Source organism: Stegastes partitus, unplaced genomic scaffold, assembly GCF_000690725.1.
Source record: "Stegastes partitus isolate 25-593 unplaced genomic scaffold, Stegastes_partitus-1.0.2 Scaffold14, whole genome shotgun sequence".
NCBI lineage: Eukaryota > Metazoa > Chordata > Actinopteri > Pomacentridae > Stegastes > Stegastes partitus.
The window spans coordinates 59,404-87,346 of NW_007577745.1; the positions used below are offsets into that span (position 1 = coordinate 59,404).

Here is a 27,943-nt window from a genome sequence, read left to right on the forward strand (position 1 = left end):
CTTTCTGCTCCATCTGGCTCAGAGTCAGACGGGACATCCGACCGCCATGATACTTGTTGCACACACGAGGTGAGAGCGGACATCATGTGTTCGCTCCTCCTGGCTGAAGCCTCCGGGCTGCCAGTCATGCATCTGATTCCTGTGTTTTGTTTCTGTGTTGCAGGTCGGATAAAGAGACGTGGATGAAGGCGCTGTCGTCCAGATCAGTGCTCGACTGACTTTAAAGATCCAGCTTGGCTCCTTTTAACGTCCACATCTTCACATGTGGGACACTCTGATGTTAAGCTGCTGGAGGCTGTGTTCACTTCTTTATTTTAAAAAAACATTCTTAGAGCGACACAGTATTTCAACGTGCACCAACACACAGCGGCTGTATATAAAGGATATCTGTTTTTATTAATGAAAATAATTTACATTTATTATTGTAATAAAACACTGAATTCTTTTAAGCAAAGTGTCCTTCATGTGCTCCTTCATTTCTAATCTGCCTAAATGAGTCTCAACAGACTAAAAACTAACGAGGCAACTTGTTCTTTTTGCTGTGGAACATTTGAAAAAAGACTTGATGCCACCTCTAAGCACAGACATGTCTGAGTGTTGCTCCTAAATGGTAGAAAAAGGCACCTGTTGGGTTCAGTCATTATGTGTTCACATACAGACTCAGTGTCACAAAAGCACAAACTTTTCTTTTCGAGGATATAAATACACAAGATTTCTAACAGTTATAATTAAAGGATCCTAATGTTGACCAGAGGCCCTACCAGGAATGCATGTTAATATAAATACAATCAACTTAATGTGAGAGAACTTCAGACATTTCAGAATAAAGCTCAATCTCATGAAGTTTGGGGTTTCCCTGTTAGTGCAGTCGAACCATCTGGACCTCCTCCAGCAGCAGTGACCTCCAGTCCACCTTCTTGTGTTAAAGCACAGTCACCGTCTCCTGCTGGGAGCGCTGGCCGGCTGGTCCGGCTGTAACGCAGTCTTGATGCCACAGGTTCTCTGACAGACAGTTGAGGAGGGGGGCGACGTCGCCGAGCCCGTCGCTGACCTCCCCTCCGGTACGCAGCACCGGCAGGCTCCACGTCTCCTGGAAGTCCCTCACGTCTCTCTGTGACACATCGCAGTGCATGAAAAGGTCGAATCTGAAGGAAGCATTAAGGACAAATGTTGATCTCTGGAGTGATCTGCTGCCATCAGGCAAACGTTTCCGGAGCGTTAAAGGAAGAACCTCCAGCTTCATGCCACCAGCTGTCAGAACGCTGAACTGCTGATCCAGAGATGCAAACACTTGTTTATTTAAATTGCTTTAAGTTATTGGATCCTGAAGAAACGCTCTCTCATCCTGCCTGTACTGCTGTGGATGTACAGCAACATGACAATAAACTGGATTTGATTTTGATTTTGATTTGATTTGATAAAGCCAAAAGAATATGAAGGAAGTGATGAGCACGTTTAATGCTTCTTCTTTCACTGAAAACCTAAAAGCTGACTGTTCTTCCTCTCGTCTTATGGAACCATACAGGACTAAGATACAAAATCACTGCAGACCAATACGTGGAGCGTGTCGCATGTAAACAGGAGCAGTTGTGTAACAGAGATTGTTCTTAAAATGACTCAGAAACACAAAAGGATACTTGGTGCCAACCACCAGTTTCACAACACGACCCACAGATGACTCAGTCCATTTAGCAATTTGATTTGACAGATCATCGAAGGATGTGCGGTCAGTGAAGGAGAACAGGAAGAGGACGGCGTCCACCTGCTCCTTACAGGACTGGAACACAGAGGGAAGAGTGACTGGACACAGTGATGCTGCTACAGGATGTGCTTTTATAAATAAATATGAGTGTAGTCCTTTCACTTTCGTTCTTAACTCAGCGTGCTGCGAGAATACTGTCTACTTTCTATTTTACACATACTGGAAGCAAGTGGTCAAATCTGCGTAGGGCGTTCTCCCCACAGTCCCACAGCTGCAGCCGGAAGAACAGAACTCTGCCACTTTCTCTCAGCTTCACCGGCCAATACACCACCGTCGTCTCAATGCCTGGAACAGCAAAAGATGAATGAGCCTGACCTGACTGACCTTTAAACTGAAGGCAAGGCGAGGCAGGTTTATTTGTGTCGCACAATTCATACCCGAGGTAATTCAAAGTGCTTCACACAAAAGTATATGAAGACATAAAATCAGTCCACAGAACATAAACACAATTATTAATAAATTACATTAAAAGCAAAGAGGCAGATAAAATCAATCCATAAAAACATAAATATAATCAGTAATTAGAAGAGTACAGATAGAATAGTTTCACAGCTTTTAATTGCATAAACCATTTTAAACGGAGCGGCCTCGATGATTTTTTCAGAAGACGATCAGTCACCTGTGGTCTCGTGGTGCATGTTGGGAATATTCAGGCCTGCAAGACGAGCAGCGAGAGCAGTTTTTCCGACTCCGCTCTTCCCAGAGATAAAGATCTTATAATGAACCGTGTCCACGGCTACGTGCGGGGGCATCACCGGAGACTCCAGGAGGCCTGTAGAACCAGTTTAAGAAATATTCTGGTTACTGCTGGCCTGAATGTGCTGCCATCGTCTTTCACCACAACAGAACAGAGGAGTTGGGTTTCCTGCTCGGAGCTGCAGGCTGAAATCAAAACTTTTTTCACAGTTAGAAATTAGTCAGTTAATATTTATTGTGTTTTATTGCTTCTGTAATCTGATAGTTATTGTATTTGATTTGTAAATTGTCCTTTTGTGTCATTAAAAGGCGCCTATACTCAAATAAAATGTGTTATTATTGATAAGTTTTACTTTTATCTAAAAAAAATAAGCTGACACATTGTCGCTTTTTTGTTTTTATTCAGATTGTATGAAGCTCACCTTTAGGTTTTATTACATTAACTGACAGTTTCACAAGACAGTCTGGGTTTAAAAATGAGTCATTACTGCACAAATATTTACCTGTCAGGTGCATTTCATGGACACCTTTTGTCATAATGAATTACTGGGGAATGCACATTGATCTGTCAGTCACTTTTCCTGACAGATTTCTATAAAGACCATAAACTAAGTCTGTGAGGGGACACAAGCACGGTTTGTTTGTTTTATTTTTCAGATCCACTGATTAAACCAACCGGAAACCAGAACTATTTGCATGTGATGCTTCTGAAAACGGCCAAACTAAAGCAGCGCAACTAAAAACTCGCCATTACCAAAGTTCTTGCGTCTCTTCTTGTGCAGGACTTTGCTGAAGTACTCTTTGCTGTCTTTGCATCGATGCCAGTCCGACACTACGACCGATCCCGGAGGAGGAACCTGAGCCATGTCGGCGGTGAAGCTAGCTAGCTCGCTAGCATCGCCCCGAGCCGACATTTATCCGAACGGGACCGACAGTCGGTTCTTTGTCGAAGCAGGAAACAGATTTAAACGTCTTTTAGGACCAAAGTTAACCATAAAGTGCGTTAACGAGGAAGCTGTAGTCGCGCAGCGTGAATGGAAAAACTTCCGTAAACTAAAACGTCCCTTGACAACCGCTGACGTCACTTCCGTCTGTTCCGTCCGGTGTTGCCTTTAGGTTCTGCACAACAGTCGTAATTTATGGATTTCACTCCATTTACTTGTTTTGAACCTACATTTAACAGAGCAATTCTTTTTTTTTTTTATATATACAATTACAAACACAAACAGAAATAACCAAACCCCCTAAAGAAAAAGAAATAAAAAGAGAAAAAGAAAAATGATTCACAACAAAAATGCACAAACACAGTATTGCAGCCATAATATCCAGGGTTTACCAGCGAGTGTTGTTTAAACTTATTTATTAGTTTGGAGGGATTTAGAGATTTAAAAGCGCACGGTTTGTTCTGACAGCTGTCTTGTTGTTGATATATAACTTATCTCATTTTATACTTAAATCTCTTCTATTTTTATTTATTTTTTGTGCTCTTTTTTTTGTACTTTATTCTATATGGCACTGAAGGAGCTGCTCTTAATCTCATTGTACATGTGTATAGTGACAATAAAGGCATTCTATTCTATTCTATTCTATTCTATTCTATTCTATTCTATTGTTATTACAGTCTTTAATTGTGGTGGCGGATCGCTGCAGTTATCAGAGCAACGCTGTTCAATTTAGAGGTGAAGTGTTTTACGCCCTGCTGAAAAAAAATAAAGAATAAAAACAACAACATCAAAAAAAAAAAAACCATGGCCCAGCTAAAGATGGTTACTGGTTTTAACTGGACCTGAAGGAGAAAATACATTTTCCAAAGCATTTCTGAAGCAACAACTGAGCTATCAATCGACCAGAGCTACTAAATATGACAGTGATGGGAATTTTAGATAGTCTGCCCCTAAAATGTTCAGTCATTCACACACAGTGACACACTGATGGAAGCACTGAGGTTAAAAAGTGGCCTTTAATAAAACAAATATTTACAAGCTTGTGTTTTTCCTGTTTGTTGCTGTTTGTCCTGAAATGACAAATCACAGTAACAGCAGTGGCCTGCTACAGATGATTACACAGTTTTTTTGGAGTATTGGACCGGCACTGCTCATGTTTCCCACAGTCCTTGAATGTTGCATTCTATCGTGCACCGCAAGAGGTCGCTAAACGCCATCGTTTCAAGGGTTCAAGACCTTATGTGACACCTGGAGAAATACAACAAAGCCATGAAGACGCTTGACATGAACAGATGTTGGACATGTTTTAATGTAAATGTCACATACAGACATGTTAGGCTCTAAAACACCCGGTGAGCTCTGACGGTCAGGACGCCGCTGCTCTCCAACGACATGCCCACTGATGTGGGATCCACGTCTGATGGCAGTTTGCACCGGTGGGAAAATGTGTTGGTGACCATGCCATCCTTCCCCAGCTGGATGGAAAAAAAAACAAAAATAACAAGAAATAAAGAAGGCAGAAATAAATTCTTTCTCAACACTGAAAGCAGTGAGGGTAGCAAATCTAAAGCAAATGTCAGAATTCAAGACCTCTGAAGTATGAGATGTTTATAAAATCTTTAAATTCCCAAAGTTCTTTATGCTCCAGTTCTGTTTTTTGCTTATTTTTTAACTTTAGGTCTCCTTTGTCTCACAATAAAATGATTTCTTTAATCCATAAGACCCCACCTGCTTTCCAACTTTCATTTTTTCATTTCGTTTCTGTCACTGCGACCAAACTGATGATGATAGATGGCTCACCTTTTCTGCACGGACCTCTATCAGGTTGTTGGAGGACGTGACGATAACATCCTCTGGAGAAAATTCACTCACATCAACGGTAAACTGGAAGACGTCTCCCAACACTTGGATCTTCCCCGTAGGCCATGAATGACCTGAAACATCATTTACAGATTGTAAAGCTTCATGAATCACAGGTTTCTAAACACTTCCTAGTAGGTTTATCTGCAGGGAGAAGTAGAATCAGCACATCTACGTCAGTCTCTGCTCAGCTGACCTGTGAATTTGTGATCTCTTAGTGACCCTGCATCTTCAGAGAACTGACTTCGACCTTCCTCCATACAGGCTGAAGAACTGGTTTGTGTTGCTGATTGTTTCTGCTGCAGCACAATCCAACAGAGGTCCTTCTAATCCAGTAAATTCTCCTTTGACTGTCTTAAAGCTGTCACCATATCTGAGTCTTTTATAGGCCACTGTGTGCCACTGGGTGTGGATGTGGTTTGGACCCTGAATGATTCAGCTCAACTGGAACGTGACACGGATTGTAGATATTTAATGTGTCAGAGCTGATAATGAACTGCTGTCAAGGGGGCTGACATTGTTGGCCGCACCCTGACTGGAAGCATTTCAGTCTTTGTGTTTGTGAGAAACTAAGATGGAACATAATAACCAGACGTCACGTTGTGTAGGCTGTCGATTTAAAATTTAAGTCAAAAATAAAAACCTGTTGGCCTTTGCCTGGATGCTCGTGGAGGATTCGTGACAAAAATAACACGGGAGCCATAAATGCCCGGCCATGCAGAGGAGGGGAAGTTTAACTTGGCGGAGTGGCAGTGGTGTGATGGAGCGCAGTAGTGTGTAGGTGTGACATTCTGCTCCACCTTGGAAAAGTCACAGAGGCTCATCAACTCCAACCGGATGACGGCCATCGCCAAACAAGCCCTGTGAGGCTGCACTGGTGACTGCACTGCCAGCTGCTTCCTTATGGCAGAAATAATGTCATGTCATTCTGTATCATGTCCAGCGCTGGAGGAGCAAAGATGCTAAAGGAGAGCAGTGACACTTTTGTTAATTCTGAACATTGTGTATAAAGTTTTTTCAATGTATTGCCTGTTATTTGTAAAGTAAGTTCCTCTCTGGTCACTCAAGCCTCTAAAAACTCATCTGTGTGCATCAAGATTACATATTTAAATGTGTGTTTTTTTCCAATTTCCAATGAAAATATGAATGCCAACAGTTCTGAAACAAGCCTCTCTCCCTGCCAGCATTCTCAGGACTTTCTACAGAGGTGTGGTGGAGAGCAACATGGTGCTCCAGCTGCAGTCTGTCAGACAGAAAGCCCTGCAGAGGATAGTGAGAGGAGCTAAGACGGTCATCAGAGTTTCCCTCACCTCTGTCCAAGAACTCCAGAGCCGCTGCAGGAGCAGGAACCTGAACATCTTCAGGGACTCCACACACCCTCTCCATAAACTGTTTGAACTCCTGCCATCAGGTTTCTGGAGCGTTAAAGGAAGAACCTCCAGAAGCTTCATTCCTCCAGCTGTCAGAACGCTGAACTGCTGATCCAGACATGCAAAGCCTTGTTTGCTTAAATTACTTTAAGTTCTTGGATCCTGAAGAAACGCTCTCTCCTCTTGCTTGTACTGCTGTGGATGTACAGCAACATGACAATAAACTGGATTTGATTTGAAATAATCTTTTTCTGCTTTACAATGTCATAGATGTATCTCAACACTATTCCTTCCTCTAAACTGTGCAGGTCTTTGAAGTTCCTGTTTCTGTCTCCATCCACCCACTCCCTGCAGCTCACCTACAACTCTGCTCAGACACCAAACAACTATTACTACACCACACAAAGACAACTCGTAATATCAGAGTAATTGAGTCATGCAAAGTGAAAACCACTTCTGAAGAATATGCAAAGCCGCACCCTGCAAGCCGACAGGATGGGTTACTAACGTTCATTAAGTATAAAACCCCAGAGGTCTCAATCTTTTGATGCCATCTTTTGTACACTTAAAGGTGCAAATGCTCAGGATTAGTGTCGACTGCTTACTTTGCTCATAATGTGTCTCTGGGGATTACAGAAACACCACATGGACACGCCAACAATGTAAAACACTTGATTTTCACCTGAGGGGGTCTTTAAATGCCGTTCGTGTTTTCATGACATGTTAATATTTGCTAATAATCAAAGAGCAGAGCCGAGTTCACGGCCGTCGGTGAAAAAGTCAGACGACAATCAAGAGACGTGTTACTCGGAACCACAAATGTCAAACTACCCGTGGTGCTAAAAGTAAAGTGAAGGATCACCAAAACTGCCAGGATTTATTGCCACGAGTGTCTGTATTAATGTTCAAAGCAATCCGTCCAGCTGGTTGTCGAGATATTTCAGCCTGGACCAAAGCAGACGGACCCATTTATTGCCGCCGCCGGCTTTGGCGTGACTCTAAAAGCACGACTCTAAAAACAAACACATGTCGACTGTCGCCGAGTGCACGAGAGCGATGCGGTCACAAGGCATTTTATTTAAACACAAAAATACAGCGCCTGGCAAACATGCGCCAGGTTTCTTTTTTTTCTCATGTAACAAATGACATAAATATAAAATAAAAAATAAATATTAAATAAAAAAAAGAAAAGGACAGTTGTAAGACATGATGTAAACAAACAGGTGAAGAAAATGCACGATGCGATCCAGAGACTGACTACAAAACATAAGAATGTGTGATTCTTCGCCCTGAGTGGAATAACGATTCCAAAATTTTACAGAAAGTCTCATCGATCAAAACAGATTTAAGGAACCAGAAGCTCTGGCAGGATTTGTTCTTTTTTTTTTTTTTTAAAAAGTGAGTGCTTGGAAGAAGAAGTCGCCCTTAATCACAAAGAGCCTCGAACATTTCAGTCATACAGTAAATACAAGGCCAAGCACGCTCACATTTTATTCTCTACATCACTTGTATATGTTCAACATATTAAACCCTTTTTTTTATATAAAGATAAATTATTTCTCCTCTGTTATAAAGTACATAAATGTTTTCAGTCCTTTCTGAGTGACTTGAAGGGTCCTCTTCAGTCGTGCCACACTGGGCCAAGGGGAAAAATAAAAACCCGGCAGTGTGGCTCAGTTTCACGCCCCACGTCAGTCCTTGTCGTCCGTGAGTGAAATGGCATGGTCGGTCAGTGCACTTTGATTTGCTGGAATGCTTAGATCACACTGCAAACACGCTGAGGGAGCTGGTCTCGTCTTTCAGGCCCAGGATGCTGTACACTATCCTCTTCATGTGACCGGGCAGCCGCACTCCGATGTTCCTGATGTCCCTGAAGAAAAAGATAAACGACACCATTTCAGTATGCTACACCCAACACGGACTGCTAGAGCAGGGGTTCCCAGCTAGTGGCTAATGTTGTTTTATATCACAAATCCACACGCTGAGGAGAGGAAGGCACAAACAGTTGGAACTGATGGTCTGAATAGTTCAAGGAGTCGGCTGAAAGTTGTGAATAAATGATTAAAATAGCTAAATGTAACAGACAAATGGTTGAAATAGCTGTCTAATAATAGACACTGGCTTAAATAGATTGCTATGAGGAGAAATGGTTGATCAATCTCATGATCGATCTAAAAACTGCCCGTTCAATAGACTGAAAACATTATTGTTTTCTATCATTAATGGAATTTCAGCACACAGATGGCGCCAGCGAAGGGCCACGCCGACATGGCAGTGGGGTATGAGGTTGGGAACCACGGCTGCTGAAGTTGAGAATGAGAGGAATGACAGGGGCAGAGGCGGAGTGGGGTATTCCTGCATTCACAAACTGGATAACAAATGTTCAGGCTGGGAGCTCAATACTTTCCCTGTGCGACCAGAAAGCGTGGCTTAGCGCCAGATAAATCAGTGCAGCATTGCAGAGCTGCACTTGTGCCATGTGTGCACTTACTCATGCCTCAAAGCGAGCACCTGCTCCATGGTCGTTACCCCGGCGCGAGCGAAGCTCTCGTTGTACTGGCCCATCTTGATGGAGTCCAGCCACTCGGGCACCGACCTGAACATGGTGCCGTCACAGCCGCTGGTGCTGGGCAGTCGGATGGACACGCTGTGGGGAGCAGCGGGGGTTTGGGTTACTCATCAGTTACAGCTGCATGTGGTTATGTTTAAATGGGAGTGTTTAATGTGAACTTATTTCAGTTTGGGTAGCTGCTAATTACTCATGCCAACTTTTTAGCACACAAGGTTTATAAAGGTAAAGTTAGGAAATTTAAAAAATGAATTTACAGTGCATCTGAAGGGTTTAGTCTCTTGCACAGTGTATAGACAATCATTAGCTGTTTTATGAACATGCAAAACTACGTATTGGCAGGAAGTCAGTGCTCCTAGCCAAGAAATACTCCTACACACCTAACTTCCTGTTTGTTTGGTTTTTTTACAGTTGATACAGATAACATAAAACATGTTAGCCAATATATTTTGCTGATTATGCCTTTAAAACCTAATAAACGAGTATCTTTTTGTTGATTGGACTGATAAAGATGGTGAGAGCTGATTATTGTATAAATGATTGTTGTTTCATAAAGATTACTGTGTCTAGAGTTCGTACCGTGGGTCAAAGTCAGCGATGGTTTTCAAAGACTCTGGGCATCGCAGGAGTTTGTCCAAAATGTTGACGATGTCTGTGAAGCGAGGTCGTTTGGAGCGGTCGTGCTGCCAACACTGGAGCATGAGCTGGTAGATGGCGGACGGGCAGTCCATCGGGGCAGGAAGCCGGAAGGCCTCGTTGATAGCCTTCATGACCTGAGGAAGAGAAGACGGCGTGAAGGCAGGGCCTACGTTCAGGGAGCTTTTATGGTTTGAACAGGCAGCCGTCCAACAAACCGCTGTACTCGCGTGTTGATATTAACAGTTAATTTGAAGTGGACGGTGGGAAACAACACCACACCCCTGAAGAAACTCTCTGTGCAAATATACATTAACTAAACAATCCCTCATCTCAACCACAAGTGCTGCGGAGGACGAAACATACCTCATGGTTGCTCATGTCCCAGTAGGGTCGTTCTCCGAATGCCATGACTTCCCACATGACGATGCCGAAGCTCCACACGTCGCTGGCTGAGGTGAACTTCCTGTATTCGATAGCCTCTGGGGCCGTCCAGCGGATGGGGATTTTGCCTCCCTGACAGAAAAGAACCATTAACAAATCATATTTAATGGACGGAGGGGAGTGGAAACACGAGGCGCTGAAAGACCAACACCTTAGATTGGACACTGGAGACTGGACATACAATTAATAACCTAGCAGATGTTAGAAGACGAAAAAAAGCAAGCGTTGCTCTCTCTCGCTGTGCTTTTAGGCTGCTTCACTTACTCTGGTTGTGTAGGTGCCCTCAGCGTCGTTCTCCAGGATACGCGACAGGCCGAAGTCGGACACTTTACACTCCAGGTTGCTGTTGACCAGGACGTTCCTTGCTGCCAGGTCCCGGTGTACGTAGTTCATGTCGGAGAGGTATTTCATGCCTGCAGCTATTCCACGCAGCATTCCCGCCAGCTGGTACGGAGGAATCTCTCCATCGCGATCCTAAAGGATATATAGTATAGTATAGTTACAGTGATGAACCTGAAAGCAGCACAAAGGGGCCAAACTGTGTTAGCTTAGCATAAACACTTTAAAGAGCCACCCTCCTTCAAATACATCATCCTCTAATGTAATCCACGACAATGAAATCCATTTTATTTCAGTTTAAATGTCAAAAGGGTGCCTGAGGTTTTCTTAGCAAGAGTTTTTCGAGGATATAAAAATTAAGCTAACGTCATCCGACCATCGAAACACATGCACCTACCTTCAGGTATGTGTCCAGAGCTCCGTTCTCCATGTATTCTGTCACAATCATGGCAGGCTTGACTGGAAATTTAAACAAAAAAGACGATGTTAAGTGAAAGCAAAGTAGACCAGAAGTTGACTGGAGTTCATTTTTAATGGCCGCTGAGTTTCTGTCTGAGGCCGTTGACTCACATTTGGTGACGACTCCCTCCAGGCGGATGATGTTGGGATGGGAGAACTGACCCATGATGCTGGCCTCGCTCAAGAAGTCCTGTCTTTGTTTCTCCGAGAATCCCGGCTTCAGGGTCTTGATGGCTACGGCCACCTCGCCTTTCAGAGGAGTCTTCATCACGCCCCGAAACACTTCCCCGAACTCTCCTGGTTGGCAGAGCAGGAGGAAATATTACAAACTGCGCCCTGAGATTTCGCGAAACGGAGGGTAAGCGATCGGAAAACACTCACCTACACCGATGACTTTCTGCTTGTTGATCGCGCCCGGGTCGATTTCTGTGACGAACTTGTGAATGGCGATGTTGGGGTCCTCGTACATATGTGGGTCGACGTACGTCTTTAGCGGCTTTAGCTGATCTGAGGAGGAAATAATGACCAGAATGTAAGGCGAAATAAGAACAATTACATCACTAAATAATAAAGAATTATGACTGCAGGTTTGCTAACCTGGTGAGAAGTAGGGATCCTCAGGTCCTCCCCTGCCACGAGAGTTCAGTCTCCTGAAAGGAAAACAAGACTAATAACTATCGGACTACGCAGATAACAGGCTGACTTATTAGTAATTGCAGGTCTGAAAAACATGAAGGGTGTATTCAAAGTATTCTTCCTTTACTCCAGCCTGTGGCACATAATAACACAGCTGGCAGGCCTGCAGATAATATTTATCTGAATGACACACATGTTGAATGTGGATGCGAAGCGTGCCGTTACCAACCGTTTACGCAGCAGCAGCACGGCCACCACAACAAGCAGCATAACCGCCACTCCCACGACAGCTCCCATCACCATGGTGGACTTGTTCTGGACCTGAGACTCAGCTGCACAAATCACAGAAAGACATATCAGCCCCTGAAGGCGACACAGAGAAGCATTTATTTGAGCTTCTGCAGGTTTTAAGTGTTTTTTTTTCTTACCTAATGGCGACGTATGAAACTCGTGCTCCACGCTGTAGCTGCCGGGGCTGCCCTCCGGACTCAGCGCCTGAACCCGAAACATGTAAGTGGTGTCTGGGGTGAGGTCGTTAATGTGGACGGAGCTTTTCTCCAGGATGAGGACCGTGTAGGTGGTGACATCACGCTCGCCTTCATCGTCCTGCAAAGTGAAAAATTAAAAGTGGGCGGATTAGAAAAAGCTTGAACTGCCTACATTTTGTTTGACTTGTTAAACGAAAATAAATACACAGGCGCCCAGAGCTCTCCATCTTACTTTTCTGCGGTACATGAGCTCGTAGCGGTGATTGATGTGGGCAGGAGGTCTGCGAGACAGAGTCCAGGACAGAGACAGACTGGTGGGGCCGCGATCATCCAGATGGATCAACGTCACCTTGGGGGGATCTAAGAGTCGGCGAGAGACAGAAAGCAAAATAATGGTTAGTGACTAATCACAGTCTTTGGAAAGGACATTTGGAAATGAAAGCCTTCGGGACTCAGCGGGTCAGACTGAATTCCTCTCTGTGCAGTGAGTCAGTTTCTGTATGTTGCTCTTTCGCTGATAGCTGCAGCGTTACATGAGAAATGACCTCAGTTTCTTTGTCTAATGTCCTCTTTGAGACCACTGGTCCTCTGTAACAGCTTAAAAGACAAACTGAACACACCTATTTTTTTAGATATAAACCCCAAATTCCACATCAACCTGCAGGGATTGTGACACATTAGCGTCTGTGCAACCTCAAACAATAAGGACATAAAGTCAACACCTGAAAACATGAGGCTAAAACTCACCTGTGTAGTCCAGAGCGGTGGTGATGGTAGCGGTGGCCCTCTCGGCGCTGAACTCGGACACGCCGCTGTGAGCCTCCACGGTGAACGTGTAGTTCAGGTGAGAATCCAGGTCGTTGACGATGACCGAGGTGTCCTGCAGGTCCGCAGGCCCGGTTTCAAAACGGATCTTCTCGCCGCAGGGAATGCACAAGCCCTCGTCGCAATGCTCGCACACCACGCTGTAGGTGAGGTCGCTACGGCCGCCGGTCACCAGCGGTGGGCTCCAGGACAGCTGCAGCCGGCCCTCTGCTGACAGGGTGGTGGACACCAGGTCCTGAGGGGCGCTGGGTGGCGCTGTGGAAGTAAATGACACAAGACAGTCAGAATGATTGTCCAAACTGCCTCCGATGAGCTAACAGTTGACAGTGAGGGGGATTCTTACCGGAGCAGGCTGATGTAGGAGGGTCTGAGGGGGAGCGGAAGAAACCCTCCTCGCAGAGACACTCGGTGGCGCCGGCCGCCGAGGGCTTGGTGTTATCAGGACAAACGTGACATAACTCGCTCGATACCGATGGCTTGAAGTAGCCTGGTTTACATGCTGTGTGAGAGAAAGAAAGAAGGTGTACTTAAGCATGACATATGAAAGAGACAAACACAGGAAGGAATGAATGATCAAAATGCAAACAATAAGGCGGTCTGTGTAACACTAGCCCCTTCCACCCTACAGGAAGCACTCGTTGTGAGCAACCTATAATCACAGAGTCTTTGTATTCAGAGGAATGAGCAGGGATTTCCCTGACGATCTGCCTTCACTCGCCTTTTTCGCCTGGAGGCCTAATCTCAGGTCACACTGCCAGTGTCAACCGGATGACAGAGGAGCTTTAAATCCACCAGGTGACCTGATCTGCCTCTCCCCTGTGAACTCTCAGCTCGTGTTCTCTGGCAGATAATATTTGTGTTTTCGCCAAAGGAAACGGGCCTTTGGACACTGGCAGGGAGCTGTGCTGGACGTTTCAGCGCACGGACAAACAGCCTTCCAGGGCACGGGAGGTTAATGAACATGCAGACAGGACAGAAATCACAAGGCGAGAGCTGCAGCTCAGTCTGAGGCCGAGTTTCCTCCCTTTCTTCCTTCCTTCCGCTAACCCCCGACACCAGTCGCAAATTACAGCATCCAAGGTTGAATAGTTAGCGGACAAGAGCATCAGGAAAGCGGAAAAGCTGCAGACGGAGTGTGTTCTCCGTGTTTTTATGGAAACAGATGCACATAGTTTCTAACTGGGGTAATGCTGCCTGTGAGTGAAACAACAGAAAAAGTGTGGACTCAAAGTACGGCGTTATGAAAGATCTCCTCTCCCTGCTTTCATTCTGCCGTCTCCCCGGGGAGCCGTCTTTCATCTGGCCCCTGCGCTGGTGGCCGAGAGAAAAGGTCGAGTGAACCCTGGATTGAAGACGTGGTCGCGTTACTTCGCCACCAAGGCAGAAGGACCTTTTGCACCCCGAGTACTTCAGCCGCGGAGGAGAAGGAGCAGGTTGAGTTCGAGGAGAAGGGATAAGGATGAATAGATAGACGGGTGGGGGATGGGGGTAGAGGTCTGGAGCACCAACAGAAGCTCTCTCTGGGGAGTCACTTGGCGGCAGAGGGGGTGTAGCTGAGGTTTTTCGCATAAGAAAAGGGGGCCAGCCCATTTCATCTTGAGCTGGAGCAGCAGGACCTCTGTCACGTACCAAAGAAACTCCAGCCCTATTCATCCATTGTCTCCGAGGCTGGACAGAGTGGTGCCATAAATATGTTGCATTACTGATTATACAGTCGGCGGCATGTGTGCAGAGCAGGAATGCAAACATCGTTAATGCAGTGTGTCGCAATCGTGGATCTCAGTGTTCACGCAGAGATTCTAGCTTCAGTTTTGTTGATATCTTTTCTAGAACATCGGTTTGAATTGTGATCCCAAACTTTCACTGAGTTTTCTTTTCACTTGTTGATGGAGGTTCTAATTGTCCCGCGCTCTCTTTGACTACGACACCTGTGAATAGGACTTAAGTTCTGCACCGGTGCATCTGTTAATTGAATCTGTTTTCTGCTCTTTGTGCCGGCCCATTGTTCTAACGAGTGGGAACACGGATTAGGGAGCTCGTTGCGTGTGTTAACAACCGGATGAAAGAGCAAAGGGAGGCAAAGCGGGGCATGTCATTGGCTAACAGCTGTCCTGTTGCTCTACTAATCCTCTTGACTAAATTACACTCCACACCTAACTAAGCAGCCACGAAACTAACCTCCCTCGTGCACCAACTGTCGACTCGCTCCCCACCCTCCGACTCCGACCAAGGACAACCTGCTTATTTGTGTCAGTCAGCATTCCTCCTCATCTCGCTTTACTTCCTTTTCCCACAACAGTTGGGCTCTTCGGTGGAATCCACATGCAGGCCACGAGGCTATCACTTTCTCTGGCTATCGTTTGGAACGACGTCGTGGATTTCACACGTTAAGAGTTTTGGCTGGAAGAAGTTTTATTTGTGCAATAAAACATGTTTCCTGAAAAATCCACACAGTTCTTCCCACCAGAAATTTTTCCCGTCTTCTTCCGTTTCAGGTGCTCGGCTCAGGGTCACCGGGAACCTCAAAGACGGAAACATTCCTCTGTCTTGACTTGCCTTCCTTCTCCGACTCGGTTTCATTTCTCCAACCTCTGCACAGGATTCGAGCTTTGAAATGCGATACTGATCTTTAAATTGTACGTTGGGCCGAAACTTTTTTTAGTGCCGTCTCTATTTGTTCTGTATAACGTCGGTGTGAAGTGTGTCGCTTTTGGAAAGCCTCGGCGGACATCTTTGAATATCTCATTTCAAAAGATCTTCAGTTACAAAAGACCGAAACAAGTAAAACAGAACCGGTGGCCTTGTCGCACTTTCGGAAGCAGGGAGTAATTAAATGGGTCATCTGTCAAAAGTTCAATTATCAGAAGATTTACTACACAAGTAGCGGCTTAACTCTTACTATGACTGATTTACAGGAACTGACTCTGCCAGTCAAGGTGACTCGGACCATCAGGAGTCATAAACCGCAGCCTGACTCAGTCTAACCTCCGATAGGCGTGTCCACCTCATCCCTGTAATCTGCGGTTCCCGTCGCCTTAGCAACCCGGCCCAAAACAAATACTTGCGAGGAGAAGACACGCCACTCAGGTACTCATTCTGACACATTCACACGGCCCTTCCTTTAGTCAATCAGTGCTGTAGGTGACGCGAGGATGTAAGAATTCCTTTCAGAAATCCCCGCAGCGTACTGTGCCCTTCCTCCCTCCTTCCTCTCTCCGTGCCGTCTCTCCTCCCACGTTTCCTCCAGACAGTTCAACACACCACACCCCAGAATGCCAAAAGACAGGCCAGCTTCCACACAAACAGTAGGAGTGCTTACAGTACCAACACCACAGCTGTGTGTTTTTTTTCATAGACACACAGGTCTCTCTCCAGGGCACCACATTCCTCAAACTGTTTGCATACTTTACCTTCGTGTTGGTTGCCCTTAGTTTCAAAATGATACGTGGCTCTGCTCCTTTTTATTCAAGTTTAAAAACAACCTTTCCATAATCGTCCTGATCACTAAGTTGAAAATTAACAACAAATTCATCAAGTTGCCAAATCAGTTCAAAAGAGAAAACAACCAACTTGTTTTTGAGTTTCCTCTGCGCTCTGAATTGTGGGACAACACTCTCCATCAACACCACATTCAACATCCTTTTGTCATTTTTACAGCGTAAACACAACAAAATTCAAAGTCCAGTCACAGAACTGGGACGCCACTTCTTGCACTGTACATTATCACCTAGAGCCATAGAGCCATCCATAAAAACAGCTGAGCCCCATTCCTGAAACCTGAGAGAAAGGCAGTGGAAAGAATGCGCTATTGGCCAAAAGGTAAGGAGATGAGGAGGCATCAGTGGGGAGGCTGCTGGAGTTTCCTCACAGATCTCTCTCTGTTTGATATGGAGAAATCCACCCTAAAATCTTAGCAAAACAAATAGACTTAGACATGTGTCTGCTGTGCTTTCCATTGCCTAATCCTGCCGTAGCTCACCTACACACAGATTCGGAGTGTTTTTGCAGCAGATTTCCAAACAAACCAGACACAATTAACATTCCTGCGCACTCATTCCTCCCACCACGACAAGTTAGTGGTTGGAGGTGTTTCGTCGGCTACAACTCCCAGAGCAACACAAATACGTCTCAGTTGAGTGCGTGGCACATTTCTGGCAGTGCTTACCTTGGCAGGAGTCCCCGGTGGTTTCGTAGCCTGCGAGACACTGGCACTGACCCACGGGAACCACCCATTCACCCTCAGCTGTGCAGTAGATGCGTGGGGTGGCCTGACTGACGGCGTTCTCCACGCAGGCTCCCTCCACCTCCCGGAGGGCATCTGCCACCGTCTCCGGGAAGGCCGCCAGGCTCTGCACCGTGGACGGGCACGTCTTGTAGTACACTCTGGCGGACAGCAGCGCCACACAAGCCCCCATGTCCTGGAAAGCCAGGTAGAAGCCCTTTCTGGACAGAGGCCCCACCGTCCTGGTCTCCGTGTTGACCTTCAGCACGCGGCCCCGGGTCACCTCGTCGGGAGCGATGGTGGCCACTTTCCGGAACTGTCCTTTGCGGAAGTTGGTTCCCACGTCGGCGTCGGCCTCCGAGATGAAAAGGTTGAAGGTTTCTTTGCAGGCAACGGAGGCGCCGTCGAAAGTGTTGCAGTCCCGCACAACAAAAAGGAGTTCCACGGAGACCCGCGTCGCCCCCGGGCGCCGCTGGATGAACGTCGTCCGCAACCAGTTGTCCTGCTCAGTAGAGTCGATGCTGCAAACGCTGTAGGTGTAGTAAAGGGAGCCGTTCACCACCGTCTGGACTATCTCCCACTGTAGAGCACCAAAAAGATAGAGAGGGATCAGCTTCAGGGGCAAAAGTCACTGTTACCAGGCAACAATAATGAAAGGAGAAAAGGCATTTTTTCCAGGGAATAAGTACGGGGTTCAGACACTTTGTTCTTGCCAAGAACCGGTTTTATTGATGAGACACCTCTTCTTTCATGCTCACTGAGAAGCTCATAAAGCGTAGAAGCAAGCTTTTTTTTTTCCACACATTAAGATCATTGGCCTGGACATGTGCTGCGCTCACGACGTGTGTGGTTTTCCACCGACACACAAGGGTGCATGTGTGTGACACATAAATCCAGCAAATACTACTGGAGGACGCCAACTAACATTTATGGCGGTTAAATGGGCTTTATAAGCGCAGCGCTGCTACAGGCATGGCAGCGAAATTGGCAGCAATTAAGACTTTTTAAGAGAGGGAAGCAATGACGAGTAAAAAGATTAAAAGCCTCAATTTAGCATTAAAATTTAACACCTCATGTGGTAGCGCTTCAGGTGGGTTTCAAGGAATAAATCGTCGGTTAAACTGCTGTTGGAAAAGAGAAGCATCAAACTTTTTCCTTTTTTTTTTTAAAGTTTCTTTTGTACCATTAGAATAAAAGTGGACTTTATGACCGTCTGAGCCTTTAAACTTTTATTTAATAACTTCTAACCCACAATCGTCAGCTCAATTTAATAACAATGGAAATTATCATTAAATTAACCCTTGTACAATCTGAAATACACAAGAAGTTGCACAAGCACGTCGAGATAGACAAAAGGAAATCCTATCTGATCCCACGACAAGCCTCAGATCTTTGAGAACAGTCACACCAGAAACGAAGCCCACACACACTTGAACCGTGTCCTGTTGCTTTTTTTAGCCGGAAAGCCACTGAACTATAGATAGGGACGGCACGGATGGTTCTGCACATATGGACCAGACTTTCTTTTTTCTCTTTACCCTCGCGTCCTCCCATTGTGCATTATCTTATTACAGGGATCTCTAAACTCGGAGAGGCATCACGAGGGCAAATAAAGAGAGACATCCTAAAAGGGTTGTTTCATGGTTTAGTGCGGGGAGTGAAAACCGCCTACTGTGAATGTGAAAAATGCACTTTGGTACTGTAAATTTAAATGTAGGTTGAACCTTGACATTTTAATGGCATTCATAAGTTCTTTATGAAAGGGTAGCATTAACACAAGGCTAGCGGAGCTCTGCCAAACCTCATCGAGCTGCCACTCATTCCATCTCTCCCAGAGAGCTTTTTTGGTGGAGTGAACGAGCAGGAAGAGGCCTCCGTTATTGTCACCCAGCAAATTCTTGCAACAAAAAAATGCTCGCTTATCTACTCGCTGCTGCTCTTCGGAGGAATACAGTTTTGGGAAGTGAACATGAAGTCTTAAAAATGCCTGTTGAGGTATAAATACTCACCCCGTTCTCGTATGGCAACGTCAGCCAGCCCAGCTCTGATCCTGAAGCCCTCATATCCAGCAATACTTCTGCAGGAAAACGTGTTCAGAGAAAATAATAAAGATTCAACTGTGAAGGAAAGACACTATAAAAAGCCCCAATTTTACAGACTTTATCCTCCCCTGGGAAACACAGCAGGCTGTGGGGTAGTATATCAGTTATTGGGCTGTTAAATGAGCTTTGATTTGACTGTACAGCTGGATCCTCTGGCTTGATCCTCGGGGCCAGAGGCTTTATGGGGGGCACATGCCACGCTTTGACGCTTTAATCGAGCATGTCGCTGTGATTCAGGACTTCATTGACCGTGTCCTCCAGGTCCAGGATACAGAACTAATAATGTCTGAGAAAGGCGTGGGCTGCTAAATTGGCATGACGAGGAAAATACATGAATCTGTGTCGCAAGTGAAACTAAAAAAGTCCTGACATGCATCAAACAGGTGTCCTGTAGTCCTGAAGCTGAGCAGATCCAGCAGGAAAACTGATTCAACAAAGCCTGGTATTGATATAAAACGACTTTTTTTTCTTGTTTAAAGTCATTTTTAATTATTAGGAGATATATTAACAGGAAGGAGATTTACTCAGAGCACACCGCGCTGGATAGGATTTAAAGAAGTGACTACAAAAAACAGAAATAAAAGCAGAAATCAGTTTTATGGACAAATAAAGGATCTAAACTCGACAATAGCACAGTAGTCAAATGAGAGTTATGAAATTCCAGCCCAGTGACTCATAAGGTGCGGCAGGTTCCAGCTGAGCGACACTTTATCTCGGTATTGTAAAAAAAAAAAAGGACAAAGCTAAAAGTACTCACGTTCTTTGGACTGGAGGCTGACACACACTCGGCTGGCGACTAGAAACAGGACCAGGAAGACCCCACGCAGCTCCATGTTTCCACACAACTTCTAAAAAAGTCGTGTCCGCGTATCTCGAAGTCTCTCCTCCGTCTCCGCGTCCCTCCGGTTCTCCGGTCCGCCGGCTCTGTGCGCACGAGCCCGCAGCCCATTCAGAAACAGGTGGCGTCATCGCTCCGCCTCGCGCCCTTTGGAATGCGGAAAGCTTCCTAATATGGGCGGCGGGGGGGCGGGGCCAGGCACCTGTTTCATTGAGAAAGATGCCTTCATTTACAGTCCCGTCAGTGTACTGAGTGATAAAAGTTCTGTTTAATCAGGTAATAAATATAACATTAGAAATGGCTTCACATGATTTATATTTATTCTACTATGTGTAGCTTCCATCTTCTATTTATATACAGAACCTGTACACATGTTTACATAAAACTGCACCTTATATGTACTTTTTGCACTAATATAAGCCATTATTAGTTTTTGTAAAATGTCAAGCAATGTGCAATATCCAGAAGTGCAGCATCAGTTATACATAACGTTTTTAAAGCGTTGTTTTTTGTTTGGTTTTTTTTACACCAAAGAAGCTATATCACTGTTTTCATGGTATTTTTATTATATCTTCATATTTTATATTTGCACATTTCTAACTGTTGTTGTCTGATTGGCTGTATTGACAGAATCCTGCTTTATTTTGTTGTTCACTGTGCATTGAATAAATTCTGTTCTTTTCTATTCAAATAACGTCACGTTTTGGATGAAATAATAATAATGAAATAACTGTTAGTTGCAGCTCTTACTTGCCACCAAACCGTATAACTCCAATAAAAACTGAGAACTTGTAAAGGATCACATAAAGAATGTGAAGAACCCTAAATAAAGAGGTTTTAAAGAACCAGAGAGCTTTCTGAAGAGCCATCGACCAACTATTATTTATCTGAGAGCACTTTTACAGCTCATAATCCCAACGCAGCGTTTTGATATCTGCACTTTAATATATACACGAAGGAATTTCCTTATTTAAAAGTCGCTTTTTAAATCTATAATCTGTTGTTTCACCATGCATATGTTGACATTATTATTATTATTCCATCAGCAGTTTGTATTTTAAGCTATATTTGATCTGATTTTATATTTTTTGAATCCTTTCATAGCAAATATTCACCATAAGGAATGATTCTTCCACGATATACATGATGTTGTTTTACTACTGGTTCTTTAAAAGTTTATTATCATTTGAATTGTTGTAAAGTCACAAAAGAAAATTATGTAAATACACCTAAGTCTCACACTTTCTGCAGCACCTCAGTAAATGTATTCGATTACTTTTCAACCAAATGCAATAGTTTAAGACTTTTAAAACTTGGTCAGTATTCAAAAGATGATTATTTTGTTAAGTTGTGAACATGCTTTACATTCACTTATCTTGTCCTGTTTTACATCTTGTGCCTTCAGGTTCATTATTTAATCAGTTTTAAGCATTTTTAAACAGAAATTTAGTTTTAAATTTTGAGGTATTTTTAGATAAATCATTCTCATTTTTGTGTCTTTGTAAAGTTTATCTCTGGCGTCCTGTCTTGCACTTGTGATGGTAATCTGAAGCTGTGGTGTAGATGTAAACAACCGAGCCGGTCCGTCTGTCCGTACACTTGCACTTGCTACGTAAACATACGCTTCAGAACCATCGACGATGTTTACTCTGTCCTGAAATTTTAAACTGTGGCAATAAATGTTTGAAACAAAGCGTCAGTGATACAGTGCAAATACATGTGGGCTCTGGTGACAGTTCAGAAGTGTGTTTAAGTTGAACAATCATTTGACCGCCTTCCAAGTAATTGCCTGAATCCTCAACATCTCGTCCAGGGCTTGTCTTTCCCACGACTGGTAAAGGAGGGGTCAAGTGGGGGGGTGGTCTGGTATGAATATATGACTACTAATGAGACAGTCCTCATAAAGAACCTTACAATTTGGGTATGAATATGTGACCACAAAGACGATGTGACAATGGCATCACCTAGCAACTCTTATCTGGAGGAATTCCAGAGTCAAGTCTCGTCTGTGAAGCGGCATGTACTTGGTACGAAGAGCCCCTCAGGCTGAGAGCCAAACACAGCCGACCGGCCTCACAAAGAGCCCCCCGAAAAAATCAACTGAAGAGTCGCACATTGTCCCGTCCAGCGTTACCATACACGGACATTAATCATACAACAGACAGAGTGAAAGATGCCGGTGAAAGAAATAGATTAACAAGTTAAGTGTGGGTTGAATTATGACTCCGTGACCTTCAGATCACAATCGCTTCAATTGCTTACAGAATGTAATTGTAGTTTAACTTGATGAGTGGCTATAAAGACAGCTCCACCCGTTGGGGAGAGAAGCGAAAAGACTCCTTTATTAAATTATGCACTGCAATTAAAGTGCGATATATTTATTCTACCGTTTGGCTGCTCATTCCTAACTGTCAATACTTCCTACTGGCTTCTTTTGTACATATAGTTCTATATTCTTATTTGTCTTTGTTTTTTCTTGTATTTGGCACCACTGGAGTTGTCTTTGAACTTCGTTGTACTTTGTGTATGATGACAATAAAATGCATTCTACTCTAAAGATGAACTTTTTGGACTTCTTATGAAAGTTCCTTTGAATGTGTGTATCTTAAATCTTCATTTATAGTATTTAGGTAACACTTTTCTCTCACAGTGCAGAAAAATGTGAATTATCTCCCCAACCTTTATTCGTCAGCTTCCACACATATTTCACTCGTAGCGGTGCTTTTATGCAACCAAATCTGAGTTTTGTGGCTCCCAAAGACCCTCACAAACCCCCACAAAGACCCAAAACCATTCGGTAACATGGACATATCCCTTACTTTTAAATTGGCCGACACACTTTGTTTTGAGGACGAACCGCCACTCGAAGGAATCTTGAATCTGAAGCGCTCCTCCTCTCTGCTCTTTATCGGCTTTGATACACGCTGAGGTGCGCTGAGGTGTTATTTTCGAGTGTGTTAATGGTTAGACTGGGAGAAGTGGTTCCTGTTGTCATCCAGTCCTCCGAGGTGTCAAAGGTTAACACCCTCTCTAACACGCACAAGTATGCAAATGCTTTCATTACAATACAGGCTGCTTCTTATTCACCTAGCAGAGCATGTGTCCTGCTGGAGAGCGGACCGCCGCCTCAGATCGCTCAACCCTCCGGGTCGCCCAAAATCCTCCTCCCCCCCTCAACCCACCCTCAGGTCCCGGGCTTCAGAGGGCGATGACAACACAAAAGTACTTCACACTGGGGGCTGGGCCTGCATTTTGTGGGTCAGCGAACAACGGCCGAGGCAGCAGCGCCGTGTCATTCAGACCTGGGCCCCCCCCGTCCCCGTCCCACCCCCGCTTTCCTTACACTTCTTGTGGTATCAGCAAACAGAGAGGAGGAACACTGCTGAAAGCGCCGGGGAGGTTTTGTGTATCGCCAACAGAAAACGCACCTACTGTTTTCCACCACTCCCACAGCGAGGGTCCCACAAATCCCTGTTAGGAAATGATGGATTCTCACGTTTTGATGCTTATCGGTCAGATGGATTATTTACTTAGGAGAGGTGGCGACATCACACCACACGCAGAAATAGTCCACGACAAGCAGCAGCAGCAGCAGCAAGGTGGACTTAAAAATAAAATACTGATTTATGGAGAACAGCCTCAGCGTCAGTTTATCATGTGACCAAGTTGTTATAAAAGTACTTTAATGTTTGATGCAGTCGGTGAAGGTGGAGCTGCTCCACTTAACACGCTGTAGAGGAGTTTAATGTGTACCCATGCATCATCATATTTAAGGATTCAAGGAACTTTATTTGTCACGCCGGCTCACATTCACGCGTTAGTGGTACGAAATTTGCACTCAGGTCCCGGTTTTCTTAAGAAATAGCCTCATAAATAATAAGTACAATAAAACAAGAGCAAAATATGAGTGAAAGTAAAAATACAATAAGAGTAGAAAAGCCTCAGTTAGTTGTTTTTAGCTTTAAATATTTGTGTAGCAGCGAGGTAGACGGAAATGCACACATATGTTTAAAATATCATCATAAACTATAGCTTGATTGACTTATTGATTTATTTTTACTTATTTCTATCTCTCTCCCTCTCTCTACACTCATACATATATTTATTTCTTGTGTGTTTTATTCTTTATTCATCTTATTATTAATGTTTCGGTGTGGAACAGGTGAACAACGCATTTCACTGCTCGTTACACCGTGTATAACTCTGTTTATGACCAATAAAGGCCTTGAATCCTTGAGCCTTGAATAGGCTAAATCTGTACTTGAAAAGTAGCTGCGTCTGCTAAATAAACAGCATGAAATAATAGTGAAACAAAAAGCACAATATTTCACAATGAAATAAAATATGAAAGTAGAGAGCTTTTAAAGGGGGGCCACACATCATGCCTGTGGAAGCTTCAGTCATAAGTTTGACGCCAACATTTCTTTTTGTTTCTTACAGATTTAATCGCCTCCTTCCAGTTAAACTCTGAGTTTTGTTTGAAGAAACCGGTTGATAATCTGACTCTATCTGAGTCACAGTAAATTTTGACCACATCTGTGAATCTTTTCAGATAATCCTGTCGGTTTGAAAAAGGTTTTACGAGCTTACGAAGCGTGCGACTTCTTATCTGATAACAGAAATGTCACACGCAGCATGAGTCGTGTTTGAAATCTGAAAACAACAACAGGAGCAACAACCACATCCTTCCATTCACCGCTTTAACGACGCACAGCTCGAGCTAGAAGTAGAATTTCACCAGAACTAAATAAAAACCCCGAGGCCCCATACTGCTGCCAATCAGCTAACAGCAGCGTGCCCTAATAATAATACAATAAAACCAGCCACGGAGCAGCAACACCCTTTTATAAGCCTCGCAAACAGTGAATGGATGTTGTGGAAGCTTCTTTATTCTACGCGGCCTGTTGTCTGCTCTCTGCTGAAAAGCCTGCGCATTTCTTTTTTCCCCTCCGTGTCCTCAGTCGTTTCCTTTCTAAAAGCTTCACATGCCACCTCTGGAAACACTACCTCTCCGGGCTGGAATTCGGGGCGGGCCTCTGATGTCTATGTGGGCAGCGTTATGTGCGGCGCAGCGATCAGAAACAAAAGGAGCGAACATGCTCGGACAAGTTTTTGTATTATAAAGAGAAAGAAATGTGAGAATGCGGTTGAAATCGCACGGCATTACTCATACGTGTGGGGTGAAGTCTGCTGGTGGCTTTCCCCCATCGCTCATCGCCGCCTGCTTTGGCGCTGACCTCATGCGAGAAGAAAGAAAAACGAGGGCAGGAGGCAGACATCTTCTAGCAGGAATACAAACAAAGATAGTTGAAAGTATTGTCTCGCCTTTGAAATACAAAACCACCACTTATTACCTTTAAAGTTATATATCAAATAACAGGACTTCACCAACCCTAAAATTACACCGAAAAATGAGCCTTTGTTCCCCGCTTAGGATTAGGTTCCCTTATTAGAATATAACAGGTTGTGTATTCAAATTTATCCCAGACTGAGGTCACTATAATCCTCTTCGTCTGGCAAGTAAAAGTAAGAGGAGGGGGGCTGACGGCGAGTGAAATCTCCTTCAGTAAAGACCTGTGGTAAATGTAATGGCTGTTGGCAAAGGGGGCCTAATAAAGATGACAGCACACATTCATATGCATTCGTTTGTGTGCTCAGCTTGACGAAGTCTGCCTCGCAGGCTTAACAAAGGGGAGGAAGGAAGCCAGAGGGGCTGTGGAGAATGCCTCGGGGGGTGTGGGGTGACAACACACACACACACACACACACGAAACACACACACACACACACACATGAAACACACACACACGGAGGCCTGCGTCCTGTGGTCTCTCAAGTCTGAAGTTATAGCAGTGACAGCTGGTCCAGCACACTCTGCATGGGCTCATTCTCTCCTCAGCAGCCAAACCCTCCCCTTTCCTCCTCACACACACACACACACACACACACACACACACACACACACACACACACTCAGTCTGTCGCACACACACAAACACAGGATGCTCCATCCTGTTTACTGTTTACATTTCACAGTGGCCGGCCAACTTGGGAGGGCGATCGCAGGCATTACAGCTGTTTGTAAGGTAGCAGTGTGTGTGTGATGTGTGTGTGTGTGTGTGTGTGTGTGTGTGTGTGTCCTGCCTGTAGGTGCTTCAGCTACCATTTGTTATTCACTTTAAACACTTTAAGGACCTTTCCCCCACGCTGGAATAAAAGTTGAATATAAAATTCATTCATCACGTTGAGGAAGACGCCGTGACGTGATTCTTCTGACCGATCCGACGTCGAGACCTGAATCTACAGGTGGCCACGTTTCTGCCATCGGGGCCACTCGGCTCTGAAATGACCCAAAAGCTTTTAGTAGCAGCTTCTTCTTTTAAATCCCACCTTAAAAACCACTCCTTAGACGTGATATCTTCTATTTTATGCTTCTGTTTTACTCTTTTTTAAATCTATTTATTTATTTGTGTGCCTATTTTACTTGTTAAAATGATGATTATTGCTGCTTAACACTGACACTAAAGCTTTTAAAACGAGGTAGAAAACACACTTTTTGGTCTATTTCTAAGTTAAGTGGCTGCTAACCTACATTGTGTTCTTGAGTCCGGGACGGTTTAACGACCACATCTGCTCAGAAAAACAAAAAGGGCCGACCTGCAGTGTGGTCCACAACAATCAGATCATTATTTGGCCAAAAGGACACCTGCTTTGTCTGAGGTGGGCCCGGAGTCAGAGAGTGATGACCTGAGACAGCTGAACAATGCAGAGCCAACATCAGCTAATGTTCATCCACTTAAAGCGGCCGTTTGTGTTGTTTGAATTATTCATTATCTCGTTTTAAAAGTGCAGATGTTCAGTAGGAAGTGGTGGAGGGCTGCTGTTACCTTCTAGTCGGAGGTGACGCATTAAGAACTGATGGTGTTTATGAAGATGAGGAAGCAGTCGTCCCACTCAGACACCAACAGAGGTCAGTGTTGTTGTGACCAAACACTGCAGCGTACAGCTGCCCCCAAGTGACGGGCAGCAGGAAGGGACTCTAAACACAGAAAACAGGGTGAGCTGTTCGTTAGCGTCACTAGATCCTGACAGGTAATTAAAATCATACATATTGTAATTTGGCTGCAGAGGACTATTTCCAGGCTTCTTTCATTCATTGAAGTGCCAGAATATTTGTGATAATGCTTTTCTTATTTCCTTTTTCTCCTTTCAAACTCCAAGTATGAGCAAAATAAATGTGGTCAGGAGAGTAGTGTATATAGTTTCTGAGAGCTACATTACTTTATTTTAAACCCTGGTAATTATTATGTCATTCAGCATTTAAACCACACACATAATCGGAATAATCATGATATTAATGATTAACAACTACGACTGTGTCTGCTTTCATACGTCTAGTTTCTTTTTCCTTTCTTCCCCCACTATCTGACATTAAATGTGAATAAACTTTTCCTGTTTCAGGTCAGTCAGGATCACCAACATTATTTCTATTTGCTAAACGCCAGAATAATGAGAGAGAGAATGTTTTAAATATGTTCTTCAAAGTCAGAAGTTTCCATCCATCTCCTCAGTATCTGCTAGCGTTGCCTTTAAACTCTATGACTGGGGTCAAACGTTCTGGGTTTCCTTCCACAAGCTTCTCACAACAGTCTGATGAGTTCTGGCCCATTCCTCCTGACAGAACTGGTGGAACTGGGTCAGGTTTGTTGGTCTCCTTGCTCCACACGCCTTTTCAGCTCTGCCCACTGTTTGG

General features: G+C 44.4%; 3 protein-coding genes across 5 annotated transcripts; all 3 read right to left on the minus strand.

Annotated features, from left to right (window-relative positions):
- Positions 1-371: 371 nt before the first annotated feature.
- On the minus strand, positions 372-3,472 carry cplane2 (ciliogenesis and planar polarity effector 2). Its single transcript, XM_008289020.1, has 5 exons — positions 3,213-3,472; positions 2,382-2,534; positions 1,923-2,047; positions 1,638-1,777; positions 372-1,145 (listed from the first exon to the last, which is right to left on the minus strand). The coding sequence occupies exons 1-5, from the start codon at positions 3,370-3,372 to the stop codon at positions 923-925; spliced, it is 801 nt and encodes a 266-aa protein (XP_008287242.1). The 5' UTR covers positions 3,373-3,472; the 3' UTR covers positions 372-922.
- A 927-nt stretch (positions 3,473-4,399) lies between these two features.
- LOC103362636 (heat shock protein beta-7-like) lies at positions 4,400-5,541 on the minus strand. Of its 2 annotated transcripts, XM_008289053.1 has the most exons (4): positions 5,459-5,541; positions 5,203-5,336; positions 4,729-4,877; positions 4,400-4,650 (listed from the first exon to the last, which is right to left on the minus strand). In XM_008289053.1, the coding sequence occupies exons 1-3, from the start codon at positions 5,520-5,522 to the stop codon at positions 4,743-4,745; spliced, it is 333 nt and encodes a 110-aa protein (XP_008287275.1). In that variant the 5' UTR covers positions 5,523-5,541; the 3' UTR covers positions 4,400-4,650; positions 4,729-4,742. The 2 variants fall into 2 exon arrangements, with proteins under 2 accessions (XP_008287275.1, XP_008287266.1); XM_008289044.1 differs by lacking the exon at positions 4,400-4,650 and having other exon boundaries at positions 4,685-4,877.
- Positions 5,542-7,661: 2,120 nt separating this feature from the next.
- epha2a (eph receptor A2 a) lies at positions 7,662-20,273 on the minus strand. 2 transcript variants are annotated; one of them, XM_008289033.1, is made up of 17 exons: positions 20,110-20,273; positions 19,260-19,327; positions 17,194-17,830; positions 13,372-13,527; positions 12,951-13,283; positions 12,436-12,563; positions 12,144-12,321; positions 11,945-12,047; positions 11,677-11,729; positions 11,461-11,586; positions 11,191-11,376; positions 11,018-11,079; positions 10,546-10,755; positions 10,204-10,353; positions 9,781-9,974; positions 9,124-9,279; positions 7,662-8,502 (listed from the first exon to the last, which is right to left on the minus strand). In XM_008289033.1, exons 1-17 carry the CDS (start codon positions 20,183-20,185, stop codon positions 8,394-8,396), a joined length of 2,925 nt encoding a protein of 974 aa, XP_008287255.1. In that variant the 5' UTR covers positions 20,186-20,273; the 3' UTR covers positions 7,662-8,393. The 2 variants fall into 2 exon arrangements, with proteins under 2 accessions (XP_008287255.1, XP_008287247.1); XM_008289025.1 differs by having other exon boundaries at positions 11,018-11,376.
- Between the last annotated feature and the right edge of the window lie 7,670 nt (positions 20,274-27,943).

What these genes read in the sequence shown, in the direction of transcription:
- LOC103362636 (XM_008289053.1), bottom strand. Translation starts at nt 5,522, where the DNA reads ATGGAGGAAGGTCGAAGTCAGTTCTCTGAAGATGCAGGGTCACTAAGA. An exon ending in AAGAGATCACAAATTCACAG is followed by an intron (nt 5,337 to 5,458) that starts GTCAGCTGAGCA and finishes ATGATGTTTCAG; the next exon opens with GTCATTCATGGCCTACGGGG. An exon ending in TAGAGGTCCGTGCAGAAAAG is followed by an intron (nt 4,878 to 5,202) that starts GTGAGCCATCTA and finishes TTTTCCATCCAG; the next exon opens with CTGGGGAAGGATGGCATGGT.
- cplane2 (XM_008289020.1), bottom strand. Translation starts at nt 3,372, where the DNA reads ATGTCGGCTCGGGGCGATGCTAGCGAGCTAGCTAGCTTCACCGCCGAC. An exon ending in GATTTGACCACTTGCTTCCA is followed by an intron (nt 1,778 to 1,922) that starts GTATGTGTAAAA and finishes TCTGTGTTCCAG; the next exon opens with TCCTGTAAGGAGCAGGTGGA. An exon ending in AAACTGGTGGTTGGCACCAA is followed by an intron (nt 1,146 to 1,637) that starts GTATCCTTTTGT and finishes TGCTTCCTTCAG; the next exon opens with ATTCGACCTTTTCATGCACT.
- epha2a (XM_008289025.1), bottom strand. Translation starts at nt 20,185, where the DNA reads ATGGAGCTGCGTGGGGTCTTCCTGGTCCTGTTTCTAGTCGCCAGCCGA. An exon ending in GGATCCCTACTTCTCACCAG is followed by an intron (nt 11,587 to 11,676) that starts GTTAGCAAACCT and finishes TTTCCTCCTCAG; the next exon opens with ATCAGCTAAAGCCGCTAAAG. An exon ending in GGGACATGAGCAACCATGAG is followed by an intron (nt 9,975 to 10,203) that starts GTATGTTTCGTC and finishes TCTCTTCCTCAG; the next exon opens with GTCATGAAGGCTATCAACGA.